Source organism: Doryrhamphus excisus, linkage group LG2, assembly GCF_037039965.1.
Source record: "Doryrhamphus excisus strain RoL-2023G ecotype Guam linkage group LG2, RoL_Dexc_Guam_v1.1, whole genome shotgun sequence".
Lineage (NCBI taxonomy): Eukaryota > Metazoa > Chordata > Actinopteri > Syngnathiformes > Syngnathidae > Doryrhamphus > Doryrhamphus excisus.
Window position 1 is genome coordinate 16,102,539 of NC_136358.1, and position 22,655 is coordinate 16,125,193.

At 40.8% G+C, this 22,655-nt stretch overlaps 1 protein-coding gene across 2 annotated transcripts; it reads right to left on the reverse strand.

The window, feature by feature from the left end:
* Positions 1 to 1,050: 1,050 nt before the first annotated feature.
* Positions 1,051 to 8,909, reverse strand: tmem168a (transmembrane protein 168a). 2 transcript variants are annotated; one of them, XM_058077585.2, is made up of 6 exons: positions 8,832 to 8,909; positions 7,507 to 8,396; positions 6,920 to 7,195; positions 6,594 to 6,736; positions 3,773 to 4,050; positions 1,051 to 1,818 (listed from the first exon to the last, which is right to left on the reverse strand). In XM_058077585.2, exons 2-6 carry the CDS (start codon positions 8,347 to 8,349, stop codon positions 1,268 to 1,270), a joined length of 2,091 nt encoding a protein of 696 aa, XP_057933568.2. In that variant the 5' UTR covers positions 8,350 to 8,396; positions 8,832 to 8,909; the 3' UTR covers positions 1,051 to 1,267. The 2 variants fall into 2 exon arrangements, with proteins under 2 accessions (XP_057933568.2, XP_078655040.1); XM_078798914.1 differs by lacking the exon at positions 8,832 to 8,909 and adding an exon at positions 8,705 to 8,758.
* Positions 8,910 to 22,655: the final 13,746 nt, after the last annotated feature.

Below are 22,655 nucleotides of genomic sequence, written 5' to 3' on the forward strand. Positions count from 1 at the left end.
GAGAAAATGAAAGAGCACTCCCTCGCCCTCACACACACACACACACACACACACAGGGGACAGCATTGTTAGTTGCTATTATTAGGGGTGTCTAATTGCGGACTTTACTGTTTGATAAATGGCTGTTGTGGATCATTTAGGTCATTTTTCTTTATTTTTATCACATTGCCTCAAGTTCCTGGTGTTACTATTTGACAATGGTCGCATGTATATTGACTCAAGTGTATGATAGGCTTATATCTACATGATATAATCCATATCACAGAACACAGAAAATGTATTGATTCATTTGTTTTTGTTATTTGTTATAATTATGTATAATTATGTATAATTGTACTATAATTCACTATTATTAATACTGATATTAGTAGTACTAGTATTATGTATTAATAAAATGCACATTTCATTGACATATTTATAATTTACTTATAATTATAATTTACTATATATGAATTTACTCATATTAAATATATATATATTTATTAATATATTTATTTATATTAAATTTACTTATATAAATATTATATATTCTTATAAAAGCAAACAGACAATACAATGACAAACATTTCTATATTTCACGATTGTCATAAAAAAGAACAAAACAATAGATTAATTTAATGCCCTTATGCAAGAAAAATATAAACCATTTTTATTATTGTATTATTTCATAAAAACAATGTAATAAACATTTTTATTATATTTCTTGCATAATTTATTGCCTATTATGCAACAAAAATATTGTCTCTAAAACGAGAAAAAATATATGGTAAAACATTTTTAATGCTAAATTTTTTCTTGTATGGGCAATAAATGTATTAAAAAAATAATCATGGAATAGTTATTGTTGTTTTTATTATAATGGTAATTTTGATTATCACCTCATGCAAGAAAATTATTTTTTATAACAAAATATTGTTTTATTTTGCATTGAAACAATACATACAGTATGTATGTATTATTGTATGCCTTATTTTTGTAATCATCATGATGATTATATGATTTTGTTCATATACACAAAAAGTATATATGCACAAACAAAAAGCAAATGTCTAAAAGAAGATATAACTTTATTGTGGTAATTTAAGGCACAATCAGTAAATAATATTTAGAAGAAAATTATGAGGAGTATTATTTAAGATACAGCGAGGAGTATTCCTTGTTTCCCCGTTTCATCCTGAAATTCCCATCAGGCCGCGTCACATAAAGCAACCAAATGCGTCAATAAATCTTGTGCTTGATTTGCTGTCCAAATGTTCATGCAGCACGCTTACGAGTGCACCAGCTTAATTCCCTGCCCGGTGTCCAACACGGCGGGTGGGAACCAAGCTAGTTTGCACCTCCTGAAGCAGCGCAGACACGCGCCGCACGTCCAGAACAAGTTAAGGCCGCAGCACCAGTTGGAGATATGCACCAAGGGGTACGTCGCCTTGGGAAAGTGGGTCTTCCAATGCTTGGCCACGTCGCTGCCTGTCGGCAAATGCAGTGTGTAGTCGCTCCAGCGTTTGGACACGCCGTACGCCGCCGCTATGTCCCGTCCCTTTTCTGACCACTGGGTGTCGCTGTCTGGGTTGCAGTTGAACTCCACCCACTCAGAGGTGAAGTCCCCGAGTAACGGAGCCTCGCCTGCTTCTGGGTCAGGCCCGGCGGCGGACAGCTCGGCTGTTTGCACGGCCACGTAAACCCTGTCGACCTTACGTACCTCTTTTACCCAGCTGAGGGAGTTTTCTGTGTCGAGCACCAGGATGAGACGCGAGCAGTGTCCTGCGTTTTTCTCCTTCCACAAGTCCAGCAGCTGGGCCAGATGAAGACTCTCCCCACCTATTAAACAGCGACATTCACGATTCAGATGTGGGTGTCTGATGATGTATTTGGAGCGCCGTCCCCTCCAAGGGCATCCCGGTGTGACACTTGACAGACAGAGTGTCTTTACACGGCTCAAACCTGCCAGCTTTCACTTGCACGACTGTCCGTCTAGCTGTCACGAGCACACAAACTTCAATAGAAAAAGGGGTCAGATTAAAGGTCGTCGTCGATCAATTTTGACTTTTTTTTTTTTTTTTGGACCCCACTGTCCCAACTTTCGCAGAATGCGGCGCTCAACTTGTGTCCTTCACAGCAATTTCAACTCCTTTGCCTCACTTGTCTGGACTGTGACAAATCAGCCTCTGATTGACCGAGGAGGGAGGGGGTTGGGAGAGAATGCAGAGCAGGCTGGGATGCAAATGCGGCGTGCAGGCTGAATTTAATATCTAAATAGGACCAAAAATAGGTGATGCTGAGCCAGCTTTATGTGTTCTTACTTTCCAGCAAAAATCTGAAGAAATAAGACACATATTGAATAAATGAATAACACTCGACCAAGCTGAATATTAACAGACAAAATTACCGTAATTTCCAGCATATAAGCTGTTACTTTACGGTGATTTCATGGCTAAAAACAACATTTCCCGTGATATTCTTGTGCAGCCATCTCTGACACTTCAATAAATTTGATCAAGTGTCGAATCACTACAGCTTCTGTTTGAACTACTCAGACCACCAACCGTCCACCATCAACAACCAGTTTGGAATGGGTGGAATCAATGATAAGGACAGCCAATGATAAATTGCTTATTTGCTTGGAGACAACAAAGCGCAACAACAAAAGAGTGAGAGAGCGAGAGAGAGAGAGAGAGGGAGACAGACAAAGTGTGTGACGAAGGAATTATGATCCTTGTCAAAGACGACTTAAGTGGTTTTCATGACCAAGGAGGAGGAGGCTTGAATGGATGTCATTAGGCTACTGTTTAACTAACCATATTACACTCACTCTTTGGCACTCTGGATAAAAAGCATTGATTTAATCCAAAGATCTTTCTGTGTAACATCTATCTTGGAACTAAATATCCCATGACATGACGTGGACACATGCAGCTTATAGACAGGTGTGACCTATATAGGTACAAATCTTATGCTCTATAGTCTTTTACAGTAAGTCAATTACAATAAAAAAATACCATTATTTCTGTAAAAACCTGTGTTCCACAGATTGCCCCGGGGCCACATTTTGGACACCAATGCATGTTTCGCGAGGAAGGATAAGCCACGTTTTAAACGAGATCTTGTGCCCAAATGAATACAATTGAATAAATACACAAACCGGCTGCGAGTGGTTAGCACGCAGACCTCACACCTAGGACACCAGGGATCAATTCCACCCTCGGCCATCTCTGTGAGGAGTTTGCATGTTCTCCCCGTGCATGCGTGGGTTTTCTCGGGGTACTCCGGTTTCCTTCCACATTCCAAAAACATGCTAGTTTAATTGGCGACTCCAAATTGTCCATAGGTATGAATGTGAGTGTGAATGGTTGTTTGTCTATATGTGCCCTGTGATTGGCTGGCCACCAGTCCAGGGTGTACCCCGCCTCTCGCCTGAAGACAACTGGGATAGGCTCCAGCACCCCCTCGACCCTCGTGAGGATAAGCAGTCGAAAATTAATGAATGAAATACACAAAGAGATGAGATGAATATTTTTGCAGTGCTCTAAATATAATTATTCAAAAACACATGAAATAAAGACCATTTTCAAATATGTTGTACTCTTCAAGGACTCACCAAAAACATTAAAGGTGTACAAATAATATATAATAAATGTACCGAATTTACCTCACTATTTGTCTTAGGTGTTTTTTGTCATAATCCAGTCAGACAAAAATAAAAGTGTTATTAACAATAAGAGTGGTGCTGCTTGCTAAAGTCATATTCAAGTGAAATATAACCAAGTGGACTCACCAGCTAGTGCCCAGGATCCACTTCCCTTGTGCGTGTGCCCACTGTAGAAGACCAGATAGGTGTCGTGACGAGGCCCGTCCGCCGTCCTTAGCTCCAGGAAGTTGCGCAGCTTGCCGTGCAGCGCCTCCAGGGTGACGCCGCTGGCTGAGTAGTCACACCCGAAGGTCTGGATCATGTGGTGGGAGAAGAGACGCTGCACGTTGTTCAGCATCGCAGTGGAGCGCAGGTTCAGCTGTTGGGCCTGCTCCGGGGGCAGCAGAGTTGGCTGCCCGTCAGCGCTGGAACAAGATGAGAATTTTGAGAATTTGATGGAAAAGTGTGTGTGTGTGTGTGCTTGTGTGTGTGTATGTTTGACACACACACACACATACACAGTCAAGGCCAGCTGCAAATCACACAGCCATACATTCAATCTGCAGGTTTGATGTTATTCATGGCCAAGAGCACGGAAGTCATACTTCACGCCTTCACTTGCACGCATATGCATAACGGGGGGGTGTTAAATGTCTGTCCTTTTATGATCACCTTCACCTTGACAGGGGCAGGTGAAAGCTGGGATGGATTGTCCAATGACATAACTGTATATTGTGCATTTCCAGTCATTCTGAAGAATTAAGATATGTTTCCATCGAGGGATGCGGTTCAGTTTTACCAGAAAATAGCAAACCTGGTAAAAATGGCTCCATTTCTACTGCAGGGTGTGGAATGTGTTGCAAAAATAACAACTAAGGCAACAAAAAAGAGGAAAGTGATGCATGTTGACATTAACCCTACACACAGCTTTATCACAATAATAGCATTAAAGATATATCGGGCCGATATTTGCGTTCTTTACTTGAATCGGTATCGGCCGATACGTGCGTGGGTTCACCGATGTATTTTTCCACTGCATGATTTACAGACAGGCATCCGCCGGGCAGCTTTGTGTTGCCGGGGGACCCTGCAACACACGCAGTCGCGGTACCCCTGCCACACCGCAACAGTGGTGAATCACAACAAGGGTATGTTTTCAACTTTTAATTAGCCTCTAACAGTTAGTTGAAACATTGCCACCTGCTTAGAAATCGGAAACTTGAACGCCAAGTGCATGCAATATGCGTGCATGAAAATATAGTTTAGTTTATGGGTGTGAAAACCAGGAATGCTGCTGAAAGCTTCATCTTTAAATGTGCCTAACGTTGGAATTAGGGAGCTGTTGATGTAGTTGGAGGCTAATATGTACAGCTGTTACCAACACTAAAGCGGTGTTGGTAATGGCAACCTTGGCAATTCAGTCCCATGGTGTTTGTAGGAGTTTCATTCAGCCAACGCCGGGCTGAGGTTAAATGCATGTCGTGTTATGCGTGTGCGCTGTCTCCGAGCACACACACACAGAACGAATTGGAGCAGCCATGTCTGCTATCAGAGGTCTTTAGCATGCACAACACGAACTTTAATGATGAGAGAAATGTTTTATATATCGTACTAAATTGTGTCAGTGTGATGTGTTTGTGTGTGTGGAGCAGTCATCACATCGATGCGAGATAAAACTTAAACTACAACAGAAATGTTTTGCACATGTTGAAGTTGATAATGCCGTTTAAATGTGTGTTTACATTTCAATAAATATTTGTTTACACTTGAGACCTGTAATATTTGTTATCATTGTCATTTTTTCATATAAATTGAGGGAGCAAAAGCAGTATCGGCCACAAATATCGGCCCAAGCAAAATCGGCCATCGGCTAAGGGTGATGGAAAAAAATCGGTATCGGCCCAAAAAAACCCCATATCGGTTGATCCCTAAATAACATCATATCATATATCGTATTTGAATGCACCTTTTAAGCACTCAGGGACACTCAGCATCACAGAAACACAAACCAGCAATTTTCCAAAGTATAAAGAAGAATAATTATATCAAATAGTTGTTCAAAGTCGTTTTTAGACGGCCAATCACAGCACCTCCACATAAGGCATCTATTTACAACTTTTGAGAGTAGAAAACACAACTAATTGAGGGCTTTGCTCAGAGTTAGATGCAAAGACCTTCATAAATGTGGTCGATTTAATTAGAGAAGAAAATGACAAGCTTCAACCTCGACGTTGCTTGGCAAGCTCATCTAATCTTTTCAGATCTCACAAGCGCCCAGGGGAGTAAAGGCTTGTAGTTTGAGATTCACGCCGCGTTTCCTCGTCTCTCTTTCATCCTCCCTCGGAGCCCCTCCCTCCTGTCAAAGTCTGTCCCTTTCACTCTCATTTCCTTGCTTTGTTGCTTTGCTTTACACCCTCCTCGTATTTTGTTTTGCCTCCCCCCCGTTGCTGTAATCTCCCTACGGGGTACTGGTCATTGCGCAAACATGATCGGCAGCCATCAAACAGCCTATTATACACTGCTGCATTCTCATCATGCCCTCAACGATCCCTACGGTGTCCAAGTGGGGAGTCCCCTCCGTACAGCATTGCATACAGAGCGGCCGCGACAGGAAGTGCATCCTGTATGAGTTTGGTGATGGAGTCTTTATAAATGTGAAGGGAGGGGGAGAAGCATCATCAAAACTAACTGCCCCATTAAAAAAAGATGCCATGCGAGAGCGAACAGAGGGCAGCACCAGGAGCGGCGGCGGCAGCTAATGGCTAACTGCTGCATGGCTTAGTATGCTGCATAGGGAGCACCAGAAAGATCCCTTTGGGGCTGAACATTAGCAGCATGTTTATGCATCGTTATGGGCCTATTTATCCAGTTGGTTTTGTGTTAACGGAGAGGGGAGTTGGGCTGGGAATGCCCCTTTTAAAGTGCGTCAACATGCTTTTATTTGCTTATCTTGAAAAGTGGGGATTACCTGCAATATGTTGTGGGGATGACTAACGCGTAGCCAACGCACGTGCCCCCCAGGCAGCTGCCCAGCTCGTGGAACATTCCGTGGGCTAACGACTCCAAAGGCAGCACCACCAGCAGAGCGCTGAGGAAGAGACCGTTGGACTGCTGCAAACAGAGCCACACAAAAGTCACTTCCCTTTGTCAGTTGGAGTTTGTGCCCAAGCAATCACATCCACTAACTGGTAGTGGCAGCCTGCAAGATGGTTACGTAACACCGGACTGACTGCAGGATCGTGCTAAGAGACACAATACACTCCGTTAGAATGGATAAAATACCTCATTACCTACCTGCCAGGACACGGCACCCAGAATGACCGTGGAGAGCAGACTGAAGAACACCAGCCGCTCCGAAATGAGGCAGAAGTGCCGAATCCCCCTGGAGGCCATGACCTGGTCCAGGCTTCGACTCCTGGAGCGCTGGGCCCGCCAGGCTGTCTGACACTCGCTCAGCTTGGTGTGGAAGCCCCACATGGTTATGAGAAGAACGATGTGGCAAATGGTCCAGAAGATGCCAAAGAGGCAGAAGCCTGGGATCACCAGGTACCACAGCTCCAAGTGTCCAAGCTGCGTAAAAGAGGAAATCATGCTGTTAATATTACGCAATAATTATAATGTTACTCCACATGAAGAGGCATTCTTCAGCAAGTCAAACCAACAAGTGGCACTCTAATTATTTAAATTAAATACAGTAATAGTTATGCACTAGAACAGCCATGGTGTGCAATTTTAACAGTCCTACGTATATAATGTTTTTGTTGCATTTATTTTGCTGTTTTTCCCCAATATAGATTCCACTAGATAGACTTATAGAACTAATTCATTTTATTTTAACCTTATCTATACCCAAAGAGTGCTCCTGTAGTTACTGGATGTACCTTAAAGGCAGCAAAGATGATGAAAGTCAGCTCAAGCAGACTCAAAGGCAGCAGGGACAGTCGCCTCCACATGTTTCTTAAGGCGAGCACCGGCATCCAGCGCTCAGTAGGCCCGAGGTCACTGAAGTACACATCCAGCACAGGCTCACACAGCAGTCTGCCGAGGTAGCACCCTAAGGCATAAGGGTTCGCCGTGATTCCCAACGCTTTGAAAAACACCAGCGACGTCACCAGGGCGAAGCTGACCAAGTTGGGCAAAGACAGGAGGGACTTCATTCTCAAGTCCACGATGAGAGCCCCCAGCGCCACCACAAGGCCTACAATGGCGACCGACTTGTGGAGAAGCATGGTGGTGCTGGCAATGGCGAATCCTAGCAACTCCAGGAACTCCGTCGACTTCAGCAGGACGGCTTTGTAGCGGATGGAGCGGCATATTCGCTCCGTGACAGCCCACACTGTTTTCATGACCACACTGGCCAGGAGGAGATAGTTGGCGACCACTTCCTTGATGTTGGAATCCAATGCGGGACTGTCGAGGAAGCACAGCAGACCCAGCAGGAAGCCAAACCACAGATGAAACAAGCTTAGGCTGGCTTGCTCCATTGCAAAGTAATAATGGAGGATGCTGGCTATCCCGAGGACAAAGAGACCCAGGATGAAGATGACAAGAATCATGGGCTCGCTCGTCACCTCCCAGCGGACGTACATGCCAACGCATACAGCCACTAGGAGGTTAAGGCTTGACAGGTAACCCAGGCAACGGATTGATGTAATCATGTCTACTTCCTTGGGGGCTTCAGCGGTCAGCTCCTCCTCCTCTTCGTCGTGAGCCATGGCTGACATTAAATGCTGCTAATGATTTTGATCAACGATGGATAATAAATCATCCCCTGGGAACACACAAATAAGACAACTTAATGTGAAATAAACCATGTTAACGCAAAACGTTGTTGTATCCGTCCTGATCTGTGACAACTTTATCAAAACAAACACTCATATCCTATTGACAAAATGGTCTACGACATGATTCGCTCGAGCTAAAACAAACAATCACAGACAATAACTTCAAGTTTGAAAACACAATCACTAGACAACAATACCAAATTCAAACAACTAGTGTCTGCTGTCTTCCTGGTAATTATCTGGCGATGTGGCAGAAGCTAATAGCTAGCTAGCATTAGCCTGAGCTGTGATTTGCCTCTTATCGTGAGCTAACTCGCTGCTTCGAATGTCCTACAAGGTGTATCCGCACTCACAGACATGGAATATTAATCCCTTCAAAAGCCCAAAACATATAACGCATTCACAGTTAAAACGAAACTTACATGGTGTTTCAGATAAATGATAACGGCTCCACTTCCGGGTTTCACCGCTACAGCAAGTCGTGAGGGTAAAAAGTGAAGCGTTCGCTTTTCGAGTGCGAGCAATAAAACTTGTATATAAAGGGCCAAAAAATGGTGCTGTTGATATTCAATGTAGCCAAAAATATTGATGATACATTAAAAATTTTGCCTTTTTACTTAATTGTCATGCATTTTTAAAATGTATTCTCTTTCACTAAGGCATTATTCTCATACAGCTTGTATTATCCATTACTCTACAAGGTCCTGACTGCTTACACCCTTCTTTTACTATTGTATTTATTTTCCATTATTTATTTAGTAATTATGTCTTATATTATTATTATCTGCAATTTACTTTCCATCTATCCAATCATATCACTGAACAAACTATCCACAAGCTCAAACTGTACTATTCTTTCACCAGGTTAAACACAGGAAGTGAACAACTACCAGTAATTGCTGAAAAAAAGGCATAGGATCCTAAGGCATAGGAAGTTGTGCTTTTTCCGCCTCCTTTTCAGACATGTTGAATTGTACAAGTGTAAACACATTATGTACACTCTAAAAAGTAATTCAGAGTATCTGTTGACACCACTTGATTTAATACATAAATGCAATGTAAAAAATGTAATTAATTGATTTAGATAAACATTCTAAGTTGCTAACTTTATTTTATAAGTTATGTTCAAATAATAATGTTGGCTATTACATGAACTTAATTTAGCATGTCATATACACTCAAATTTTATTTATTTATCTTATTTAGCAAATTATATATATATATATATATATATATAATATATTAAGTTAAAAAGCTGTGTGCATTATTATAATTAAGTAGACAACAAATTAAACTACTTTGAATAAAATGATTAAGTCAGTTGACTTAACATATTTTTTTGAGTTACGAACTGAAAAACTTTATTATTCTTATTATTCTTTTTTATTTAAAAACAATTATTCAGTAAGCATTACTTAAAATAAGCTTTGAGTGAAGAGGAAACGCTTTGAGTGTACTACATTATGTAGTTGCAACAATGTATCTCACCTGCCATCTTCTTTCTTTCATAACGCGGCATGTCTTCTTTGTATGTCGGTTTTGACCACCAGAACAAACATTTTAATAACTGACTGTCTTTCTTCATAAAGACATTCCTCCTCCAACACGCATGTCATTAGAGCTCCTGTGTGTCTGCTCTTGAATTCACCACCTCCATTAATTCCTGGATGAATAACAAGATCCTTTACACAATGAAGGCGTTGTCAGGTTTATTCAATTAGCCCCCATAATGTGACATCACTTAATAATTAACTTGTGAGATGATGAAATAATTTCACTGCATTGTAACGTGTGAGCGTAGATTGAGTTTAGAAAGGAAGGGCATCGATGTGGCTCCTTCTCAGAGCTTGTAAAAGAAGAGATGTTTTTCTTGTGAAGGTTAAAGCCCTGAAAGGGAGGAGAGATTTAGAAAATTTTAGAGAAGGTTATGTGAGGATAAAAGAAGAGAAGGAGGTAGAGAGAGAGAGAGAGAGAGAGAGAGAGAGAGAGAGAGTGGGAAGGAAAGAGGGCTGAAATCTGGGGGGATGTAGCCGACAAAAAGAGACAGGTCCACCTGAATTATGCAGAAGGTACCTTCATTCCAATGTCAGACATGCTTCCACACTCACTATGGAAAGCACTGGCACACAAACCACAGCATCAACATTAGTGGTGACTTACTACTCCATGAATCTTACCTGTAAAGGTAACACTGAACTCTACAACAGCACCCCCCCCAATTTGGAGTCTTCTTTAAAAGAGTGCAGACAGAATATCAACAAGAAAAAAAAACTTGAAATAAAGGCTATAAAAAGGTGAAACGATTCTGCTTTGGGGCTGCTGTTCTGTCAAGGACACAGGAAGACTTCCTTGCATTGATGAACGGTGTCAGAATCTTAGATGACGACCTCGGGAAATAATACAGCCAAAGCAACAATAGAGTGGATATAAAAAAAGTGCATAAAAACCCTGGAGTAGCAAAGCCAGTCTATACGGGTCTTAATCCCAGAGATGAGGACTCCAGTTTGCAGCGCATTTAAGTCGTACAAAGTGACTTCAGACTCGTGTTTTCAGACTCGTGAACATCCATTTTCGGGTATGTTGGAGCCTATCCCGGCTGTCTTTGACCAAGAGGTGGGATACACCCTGACCCGGTCACCAGTACATTCTGTATATCCAAAAAAACATTCACAGTCACATTCACAGTCCTCACTGTATTCAAGCATTAAACAACCAAATGTATTCTATTTCGAGGGGCATTTGATCCATCACGCCGTGTAAACGTGCGAGACGTAAAGCCATTAAAGGCTCGTCATGGCGTCGCAGAGTTTGGTCCGGGGGAAGTGAGACAGAACTAATTATACACAAAAGAGTCATTTGTTGAAAATGTTGGATCGCGTCATCTGGCAGGTGATTGGCTGGTCCTGGTAAACAACATGGCGGTTCCTCTGCCCGCTTGAAGAGGTCGGTTCAATCAGTTTCAGCTTGACAGGACAGGAAATGATTGAAGTGAGTTGTGATACCTCAGGATGCGGAGACATGTCTTTAATGAACACGGAGCAGTACGACGATGACGCAAAAACACTAAGTAACAAAAAACTAATGAGGACTAGGCTTCATGGCTTGGACCACCATGGAAGATGGGGAACCATGCAGTAAACAGGAAATTAGGTCAGAACTGGAACCTGACAGAACACTTTCGGCATTTTTTGTCTGTTTTAATGATGCTAACCAAGGTTTCACTATAATTCATTCATTTTCTATACCGCTTATCCTCACAAGGATGCAGGGGTGCTGGAGCCTATCCCAGCTATCTTCGGGCAAGAGGCGGGGTACAACCTGGACTAGTGGCCAGCCAATCACAGGGCACATATAGACAAACATTCATACCTATGGACAATTTGGAGTCGCCTATTAACCTAGCATGTTTTTGGAATGTGCACTAACCACTTGTCCACTGTGCAGCCGATGGGGAACCAGTAAAGAGGAAATTTAGGTAGAAGAGTCCAGACTGTCAAGTAGAATCTTACGGAACACTTTCGGCATTTTTTTATGTGAAAAATGCATCTTGTCTGTTTTAATGATGCTAACCAAGGTTTAATTATAATGAAGAACAAAATCGAAATTTGAAAAATTGAACAACTGAATGCATCCCATAATCAGTTCACAGTTCCACATGTCCAAAAGGAGTAGGAAGAAGCAAAGCTTATTAAATCCTACTCCTCCATTTGGTACTTTTACAATCAGTAACTGTTACATTTGTTCACTTCCTGCTTTCCTAATATAGTTTAATTTATAGTGATATATGTATAGAACATCATGACTGGTTCAAGACTCTTCATCCTTGTATTTAGCAAACATCAACTGCTTGTATTGTTTCTTGAATTGGCTCATCGTTGTGCATTGTTTGAGTTCCTTACTCAATCCATTTCATAGTTTGATTCCACATACTGAAATGCTATGGCTTTTTAACGTAGTCCTAGCATACAAGTGTTTCAAATGTAGTTCTTCCCCGAAGATTAACTATATCAGCAAATTTAAGTATGTGTGAAAGTGACCTCTTTGGTTCCACCAGGCTGCTCATTCCACTCCCACTGATACATTTGTTTTCACCTTGATGTGAGATGCCGTACAACCGTGAAGTCAAAGGTGCAACGCCACCTGAATGGACTTCCATCCTGCGATGACGATGACAACATTATTCATTAAACACACCGTTTCACAAACCAGGGATTTGACTCCCATCGCCGTCTGAGCTTTAATGCGCTCATGTCGTAATTGGCCCGGATTAGTCAGCGTTTTGTCAAAGTGCGAACGCTGCCTGGTTGCGCTCAGCCTCCCCTCGCCAGATGGATGGGAGATAAAGATTTGGCCACTTGATTTCCCTTCGCTCTGTTCCGCCGGCGCTATACGTGCATCGGCTCCGTGTGGGCTCGTGGAGGGAAAATATGGATTCTTGCTGTGCTATCTCAGGTTTGACAAATCTGCATCTGCTGGCCTGTCTGCGAGCCAAAACCCCCACAGAGTCCAACATCGATAATAGAGAGGAGAGCGGACGCATGGAAGTGCTGAGATGCTCTTTCATTTGGAGTTCTGGGGTGCGGAATTTAAGCGGTTTTAGGTGTTATTAAGTTAGGTGTGTGCTGTCCTCACAACACGTGTCTGTATGCTGCTTGACAGCCAGCGAACCAATGAAAAAAGCTCCGCACACAAGGCTTGCTTTTCTTGCTTTATGAGGCTTGTAAAATTAAGTGGTAACTGAAACATACAGAAAAAATAAAATGAAATTCCAATAGTGCTCATGTTGCAGGCTAAACACACATCAGCTAACAGTTAGCTAACACACGTACACCAACTGCAAATACAAGCTAGCAGTAGCATGAAGCTAGCGAACTTGACAAAATAAGTACAACTTTTGAAATAGGAAATGCATCTATGTAAGTGCTTTATACACCAATATACTTACAAAGCCGATAATTTCCCATGAAACAAGCGTTTAGACCAACTTTCAGCGTGTTTATGAGGTTTCACGTTTCGTTTCTGGCGTGAGGCCAGCCTGCTTTTCACCGAGAGAAAACAACAAAGCTTGTCTACATATGAGAGCACTCACTCTCTAGTGGCCCAAAACGATACTTTCTAGAAAAGATGTCTCACTCTGTAAATGTTTTAACCTTAGCGTTTTTAACAATATTTATTAGAACTTTTAGCTATTTATTACTTTCATTTATTTATTACTTTCATTTTAACTAACTGATTAAACTAAATGAATGAATTATTAATGTCTTTGATCCAAATACATGTCTCGTCAGCCATGTTTGTGGCGTACGTTACTAGTTTGTGCTGTGGGTTGTGATTCAAAAGTCCACAACACTGGCAGGACACTATGTCGATTCGAGGGTAGTGAATGTTTTTCTGTACTACCCATAAGCCCTTGCGATTGTTGTTACACACATCCCAACAGGAAAGACTGTCGGTCCACAGTGACTCATGTTCAGAAGCCGAGGGCTGACTAAGTGTGGGCACACAGGCGGCGTCCATTTTGGTGTGAGTAAGGTTTGATTCTTGGTGGAAATAAGGCCACTGGAACATAGAATTATTTGAAATATATGACGAATAAGAAGAACTGAGGATACAGGCAGTGTGTGTGTGTGTGTGTGTGTGTGTGTGACTGTGCTCGTGTCAGCTTTAACGTGAGGACACCTTCTGCACACTCGCTTATGATTCACTCGGAGTTCTTCATCTCGCTGCCTCTCACTGTCACCATCACACTCTTCCGACGTGCCAATCACTCCGTTTTTCTGGTGTCACTCCATCTCCCACTCGATCTGCTAATCTTTTGTGCATATTCCGCTCTCTCTATCCTCGCTGCCTTTCTTCTTTCTTAGTGCGGCACACGCGATGTCAAGGTAGGCGAGTTCAGCACTTTCATGCATCATTAGAGCAGAGATAACTGCACAGACATAAAGGAAGTAACGCCTGATTGAGCCCCGAATGTCTTTTTACAATACATTTACTTCAATATAATTTTTACTGGGGAAATGTTATATACTTGTATTTGTGAGTCTGCTTCAAACCCCCCTGCTAAATAATAATTTTATCATCTAATTTTGTGGCCTGCTGGCTCTCAAAAAACCCAAATTTCATGCATGTGACCATGTTATTATAATATGCACCATTGCAAATATGCATCCCCGCTCTAACTGATGATAATCAATTTAACCGTCTGCTGACTTCCTGTGTTTACCGTGCACCAGGTTAACATTTTCCAGTGTGAGAGAAATCAGAAAGGTGTGTTATTTTTTGACAATGTGCATTTTGATATGCCAAAATTTAAAATAGGCTGCACGGTGGTCGTGTGGTTAGCGCTTAGTATAAAGTATAAAATGTATCACTACTCACTACTAATGAATGATAATGTAATTAAAAGTATGTAAATCTTCTTCTATTATCACATATAGTCGTCCCTAGCCACTTTGAATTTTGCAGATAAACAAATTTCATTTATTTTTGTCCAATATTAAGGATTTTAAGTATAAAAATGAGCAAAATACTAAAAGGATACAAATGTAAGGCAAACAGCCAAAAAAGGAAAAGGAACTCTAGCTCATTTCTGTGATTATGTCTCCTATAATGGATAAAATGAGGGTAAAGGTGAATATAGGGGTGTTATTTCATGTCTAGAGGGCTCTAGTAATGTTAAAGCATGTACTTTGAATGCCATAAACAGATTTTTTATTCTTAAGTACAAAAAAATAGGGCTGCACGGAGGACAAGTGGTTAGTGCGCAGACCTCACAGTTAGGAGACCCGAGTTCAATTCCACCCTCGGGCATCTCTGTGTGGAGTTTGCATGTTCTCCCCGTGCATGTGTGCGTTTTCTCCGGGTACTCCGGTTTCCTCCCACATTCCAAAAACATGCTAGGTTAATTGGCGACTCCAAATTGTCCATAGGTATGAATGTGAGTGTGAATGGTTGTTTGTCTATATGTACCCTGTGATTGGCTGGCCACCAGTCCAGGGTGTACCCCGCCTCTCGCCCGAAAAGAGCTGGGATAGGCTCCAGCACCCCTGCGACCCTCGTGAGGATAAGCAGTAGAAAATGAATGAATGAAAATTCAAAATAATGAGTTTAGATAATAACGTATTTATGTAAACAAAACTTTACTATTACATGCATATCCTTTCCCCCCTATAAGAAAATACAAACCTGATAGTATCAGTAATTGCGGAGACATGAAGAAGTGGTAGGATTAAATAAAGCTCTGCTTTTCAGACACGTTGAATTTTGCAAGTGTAAAGGCTTCATTACGCTACAGCGCTATGTCTCGCTCCTTGCTTTCCAAGCCCTACGGCGGAGCTTGACGTGAACCTCCAAACCTCTCCTCTGCGGACCTCATTTTTTTTTTGTACATCATTTCCAGTATGGCTGTACGGCGGCCGAGTGGTTAGCGCACAGGTCACACAGCTAGGAGACCTGAGTTAGATTCCACCCTCGGCCATCTCTGTGTGGATATAATGGGTAAAAGTGACTATAGGGGTGTTATTTCATGTCTAGAGGGCTCTAGTAATGTTAAAGCATGTACTTTGAATGCCATAAACAGATTTTCTATTCTATTCGAAAATATAGGGCTGCACGGTGAAGAAGTGGTTAGCGCGCAGACCTCACAGCTAGGAGACCGAAGTTAAATCTCACCCTCGGCCATCTCTGCGTGGAGTTTGCATGTTCTCCCCATGCATGCGTGGGTTTTCTCCAGGTACTCCGGTTTCCTCCCTGTAACATCTTTCTGTGTAAGCTGCATGGCAGATGAGTGGTTAGCGTGCAGGCCACACATCCAGGAGACCTGAGTTCGATTCCACCCTCAGCCATCTTGTGTTCTCCTTGTCCAAAAACATGATAGGTTAATTGGCGAGTCCAAATTGTCCATAGGTATGAATGTGAGTGTGAATGGTTGTTTGTCTATATGTGCCCTGTGATTGGCTGGCCACCAGCCCAGGTAGATCAGGTCGTTTGTAAGAAGATGACACTTGTTAAAAGTTGCATCAAACTCCGTATGTACCAAGACAGCTGGGATAGGCTCCAGCACCCCCTGCAACCCTCGTGAGGATAAGCATAGAAAATGAATTCTGAAGTCTTTCTAGTTTTTCCCTTCTGACGAAAGTGCAATGATGACATCGGCCAAAGCAAAAGAAACCATGGATAAAATTGCAAACAAACATCATAAAAGCCGCAGTAAGAATTCTAAACTTCTTCAAATATCCTGAGGGTTATGGCACTAAAAGTCAAAAATATAGCTGAGAGTGGACAACATGCTATCTAACATCCACCAACATGAAGGTATTATCGAAAAAAACTAGTGAGTGATCCGAGCTGGCAGAACCTTCCCTATTAAATATTTTGGTTTGCTGCAGGCAAACTACATTTCCACTCCTTTTTGTCCTCCCTTCAGTGTCCACACTGAATATTCAAGTCATTAGCACACTCTCACACTGAAGGTCGTAAGAAAGAAGATACTGGCCAGGAAAAGTAAGATCTTCAAATAGTAATAATAATAAAAAAAGCCTATTCTGAGTGTGAAATGCTTTGTCTCCAATTGTCTCCAATGAAAGCAACTCCACATCCAAGGGAATTATTGGGATGGATTGAAGCTATTTGGCGTCTATAAGCTCCCGATGTTATCACTAATACCACTTGCCTTTTATCAGATCTGTTTACAAGAACGGCAATTTGAACCTGAGAGTAATGGGACACTGCTATGTAAACATTTTCCACTTCATTTAAACCAAAAGGCAGCTTTTAATTTGCTTTTGTTTTGTTTTGGACTTCTGCAATGAGATTGATGATGTCATTTGTGTCTCTCTGTGTTTCCCTTTTTGTTGGGTTAGGTGTTTTAGCTCCTTGTTGTCAAAGGCATTAATAGGGAACTGGGAAAATATTGAAAATGACACATCTGATGAACACTTGGTGCAGCTTGAAGTCAACGACAATGGACAATAACAATATCACTGGTCTATAAGCAAAATGATTCCATAACAAAAGCAGTAAAATGTTTCTTGGTTTAGGTCACTAAGTAAGTTTTGGGTCAAAATAGGACATTTCTGTAAAATAAGGCAAAACCGGTAATTGTTACAAAATCACAAATACTTCAACTTGCTGATATAGTTCATCTTCAAACAGCTAAAATAATGCATAAGGCTAAAAATAACCAATTACCTAAAAATGTCATCCAATACTTCTCTACAAGAGAGGAGAAATATGATCTCAGGGAAGAAGTACATTTGAAACACTTCTATGCTAGGACTACGTTAAAAAGCCATAGCATTTCAGTATGTGGAATCAAACTATGGAATGGATTGAGTAAGGACCTCAAACAATGCACAACGATGAACCAATTCAAGAAACAATACAAGCAGTTGATGTTTGCTAAATACAAGGATGAAGAGTCTTGAACCAGTCATGGTGTGCTATATATATATATATCACTATATTGACAGTTACTAAGGTACCCATTATGTCATTGTATGGTCATATCACCTTGTACTTCGGTACGTGACAAAAAATAAAATAAAATTAAATGAAATTAAATGAAATTAAATTGAAACATTATATTAGGAAAGCAGGAAGTGAACAAATGTAACAGTTACTGATTGTAAAAGTACCAGATGCAGGGGTAGGATTTAATAAGCTTTGCTTCTTCCTACTCCTTTTGGACATGTGGAACTGTGAACTGATTATGTGATGCATTCAATTGTAATCTGATGCATGTTCAAATGAAATTAAATCATTACCATTACCATTGACAGAAACAGTTTAGTTGTTTTTATTAGCAGAAAACTCAAAATGCATGCATGTAGAGTAATGTCATTAACGGTAGAAGAAATTGACTTTTGCATCAGAGTTTCTTGGCAGATCATTATAAGCAGCTGGTGGAAAACTTCCTAAAGTACACTGAAAATACACTTTTTGCATTCCCATCTAAATTTCTTTCCATTGAACGGTGGAGAAATACAACTGCTGAGTATAAGAAACAAACCAAAAAGTGTTGTTCAGATACTGAATAAAAGGGAACTTTGTGGTTTTTAGTGATACTTTAGCTTAGTTTGTTTTTTTAAACTTTAGCTTTAGCTCGCCATCACGGACAACCCCATCGGACAATGGAGGGCCATTCTCCAACAGTCTCCTCCAGTTCTGTTCCCACAGTAAACGCTACTGGACTTCATTCATTCCACCAGCCATCCATTTTTGTAATATCTCACCTGTCTGTATAAGATCATTTAAAACATTATTGTGCCGAACTATCTGCCCTCCCTTATATGAAGTATAAATGTACGTTGATTTGTGTAACATCACTTACAATTATGCACTAACTCTGCTGGAGGCCTCTTGTCTCCAAAACAAGTCCTCCACATGCTTACCACCTGATTCAGCTATCCTTGGGTGTCTGGGCATGTGAGTCTGTTCTTCAATGCCTCTGACCCCCCTTCCTCTCACATACTGTATGTGGGCTGGTTTTAGCATGAATAGTCTTTGGAAGCCGCCTGTTCTGCTGTAACCACGTGATGCTCCTTAATACGACTTCCTAAGCATGTCTGAAAGAAATCAACCCCCACCACACCATGTAACATTTTTTAAGCTAACCTTTCAGGCCAGTAGAGTGAAATCATTTTGGCATTAGACTGAGAAGTCGCACTCTGCACGGCTCGTATAGCGTAAATGTCAAGGAAATGCTCAGCTTGTTTGAACACCTGCATCATTTTAAGGACTTTTCCCTCCTTGCCTCCCTCCTTCCATCCATCCATGCCTGGCACCCACGGGTCCACCCCCTCCTGAGCCGGCGTTTGATAATGACATTTCCATCTGTAATGTACTCTGGTCCTGACTCATCCACTGATAGGTTGGCCACGTTTTCTCTTTCCCCCCGCAGTGCCCCACTTCCAAGTAAAGATCTGTCCAAGGCTGTTAAACTATGCTCTTTCTTGTGGTATGATATTGAAATGAGATCATTTAGATGCCGGGGAGCAGGGCGGACGCTGGCAACTCTCACTCATAATTTACAACGCGTGGGGGTTCTGATACATCCTGATTAAAAACCTTGTGGAGATATGCCAAAATGTTGCGTCTAGACCGATAGATGCAATGGAGGTTTTATCAGAATCGGACATTTCTTTATTTTAAACAAAAAGCAAAGCCGCCATTCATTCATATAATGAACTTAAATGTGAGGCTATTCAGAATAAGACCGGCAAGAAAGTTCAGTTCAAAATTTGGGAACTTGATGAGTGAGGTACTGTGAGGTTACCCAGCATGCCTTGTGAGTTGTAGATGTGGGTACAGTCCCCCATTTATCGCAGCTAAGTGGTCCCAGACCACACTGCAATAGGTGAATTTCTGACCAGTAGGATTCCTTATTTATAAATTGAATATTTTCATAGTTAAAACCCTATGATGGGTTCTATTCATTCATTCATTAAAAAAAAACATGATGGAACAAGGAAGCAATTTTTGACACCTCGCGACATAAATAATACATTGATTCATTTTCTACCGCTTATCTCCACGAGGGTCGTGGGGGGGGGGTGCTGGAGCCTATCCCAGCTGTCTTCGGGTGAGAGGCGGGGTACACCCTGGTCTGGTGGCCAGCCAATCACAGGGTGATCACACACATATACGTAGACAAACAACCATTCACACTCACATTCATACCTATGGAGAATTTGGAGTCGCCAATTAGCCTAGCATGTTTTTGGAATGTGGGAGGTGTCCCTGGAGAAACCATGCAAACTCCACACAGAGATGGCCGAGGGTGGAATTGAACTCAGGTTTCCTAGCTGTGAGGCCTGCACACTAAACACAAGGAGTAGGAAGAAGCAAAGCTTATTAAATCCTACCCCTCCATCTGGTACTTTTACAATCAGTAACTGTTAAATTTGTTCACTTCCTGCTTTCCTAATATTTAGGTTTAAAAAAATATATATTTTTATACATTTTTATGAATTAATTTATATTTTATTTGTATTTTTTTTTATTTTTTCACCGAAGTCCCGAAGTACGAGGTGATATGACCTTTCCTAATATAATTTTTAAAATTTTTTTTTATTTATTTTATTAATTTTTATTTATTTTTTAAATTAAAATAACGTAATGTTACTAACGCTGTTACTTTTTTCAGTAAGGGGTAATCTAACAAATTACATTTACGGTCAGCATAAAGCCGTTATCATTTTCGACACCACGTTACTGAAGCTATACTACGTTACTAAAAATATATCACCAATGAATTCGGGTCGGGGGGCAATAGTTACTTTTACTGGTAACTAGTTACTTTTGTAGTGGAGTAACTCAGTTACATTCTTTGAGAAGTAACTAGTAACTATAATGAATGACTTTTTTACTGATATCACTGATATCGAGGATTGGACGAATAGTGAAGGTATAAAAAAGTGGCCCACAGAAGAAGCGGTCGATACATAAATGAGAATATGCCATTTTGTGAAAACAGGCAGATCTGCCAGCTGGTAGTCATAAATAAAGTAGAGCAACATGAATCAGCGACAATGCAGCGATAGGCTGAGGCCTTATCATCAATCAGCGTGGATTAGAGACTATTAGAAAGTCCCAGTTAGCTGCGTTGAGTATTGAGTGCTCCATTTCAGAATGAGCACAAACGTTGATGTATGACCCCAAAAAATGAATCCAAATAAGGGATGTTTATTATAATTTATAAGCAAATAGCCCCCAAAAGACAGTATCACGTAGCTCAGTATATAGTATATTCTCCCAGATGCATCTGTTTTTTCTAATCAACCTGAGTGTATTTATATTTGCTTTTGTTTCAACCTGTCAGCTTTACAATGTTCCCTGTGCATGGTTTGCTCTGCTTCTGCGTGTGACAATAAATTCTTATTTTAATGCTGAAAGTCCTGACTTGGTGACTTTTGATGGATTCAATGTTTAGATTGAAGTTGGCACACATCAAGTGCAGTAAAACTGGCAAGAATGGGCACAACAAATGTGTTGGGGTACTTTAAACTGAAACCGTGGAAGCATTGTTGATAACTTGAGTGCTTACGGTGGAGCCCCCCCCTCCATACCTCCCAATTAGAAAATGACAAATAATGATTCATTAGAATACAAAAGCCACAATTGTCACATTTATGATATGCTTGGGTGAAAAAAAAGAAATGTCGCTATATAAAATCAGTCCACACAGGAAGGAAATTCCGGTAATGTCCTATAGTAGGGGCCTCAAACTACTACTAGGACACTAGTTTGAGGCCCCCGCCTTGATATGAAAGTTTAATGTTAGTGCGGCCTGCGCAAGTTTGATATGGATGCTGTATGGTATCATGTACCCAGAAAAAAATATTACATTTGATTAATGTTCATGTTAAAGGTTAAATAACTGTTAATAGTTATCCTCCCTATCCGTGTGGAAGTGGTACGTCTTTGGCTATTTAAGTTTAAAGGAAATAACTTGAAGGCTACCGTTTAGGTCGCTAGCTCTCTAGTTTGCGAGTTAGCATGTGTCTCAAGACCCTGCAGTTGCGCAATATGTTGTAAAAAAAAAAAAAGTATAAATGTGACTATAGTCGTGTTTTGTCATGTCTACAGGGCTCTAATAATGCTTTGTTAATTTTAATCTGAAAAAAATAATTTGTCTACCCACCAACTATATGTGGTTTCTTAAGTTTTTATTATTTGCCGTTTTATTATTATTATTATTATATTCATTTATTACTGATTGCGCAATATGTTGTAAAAAAAAAAAAAGAGTATAAATGTGATGATAGTTGTGTGTTGTCATGTCTACAGGGCTCTAATAATGATTTGTTAATTTTAATCTGAAAAAGCTCCATTTTGCCATCTCTGTGTGGAGTTTGCATGTTTTCTCCGGGTACTCCGGTTTCCTCCCACATTCCAAAAACATGCTAGGTTAATTGGCGACTCCAAATTGTCCATAGGTATGAATGTGATTGTGAATGGACGGTCGGGTCTGAAACCAATTAACTGTGATGAACGAGGGATTACTGTATATAAATAATATCAATCCCGCCAGTTTGTAGGGTTGTAAATGTTGAATCGTGATAATAGCAGTTATACACACATCACTTTAAAACCCTTTCGTCCAAAAAAAAATATATTTTTTTAATGATATAATAATAATAATAAAACGGCAAATAATAAAAACTTAAGAAACCACATATAGTTGGTGGGTAGACAAATTATTTTTTTCAGATTAAAATGAACAAAGCATTATTAGAGCCCTGTAG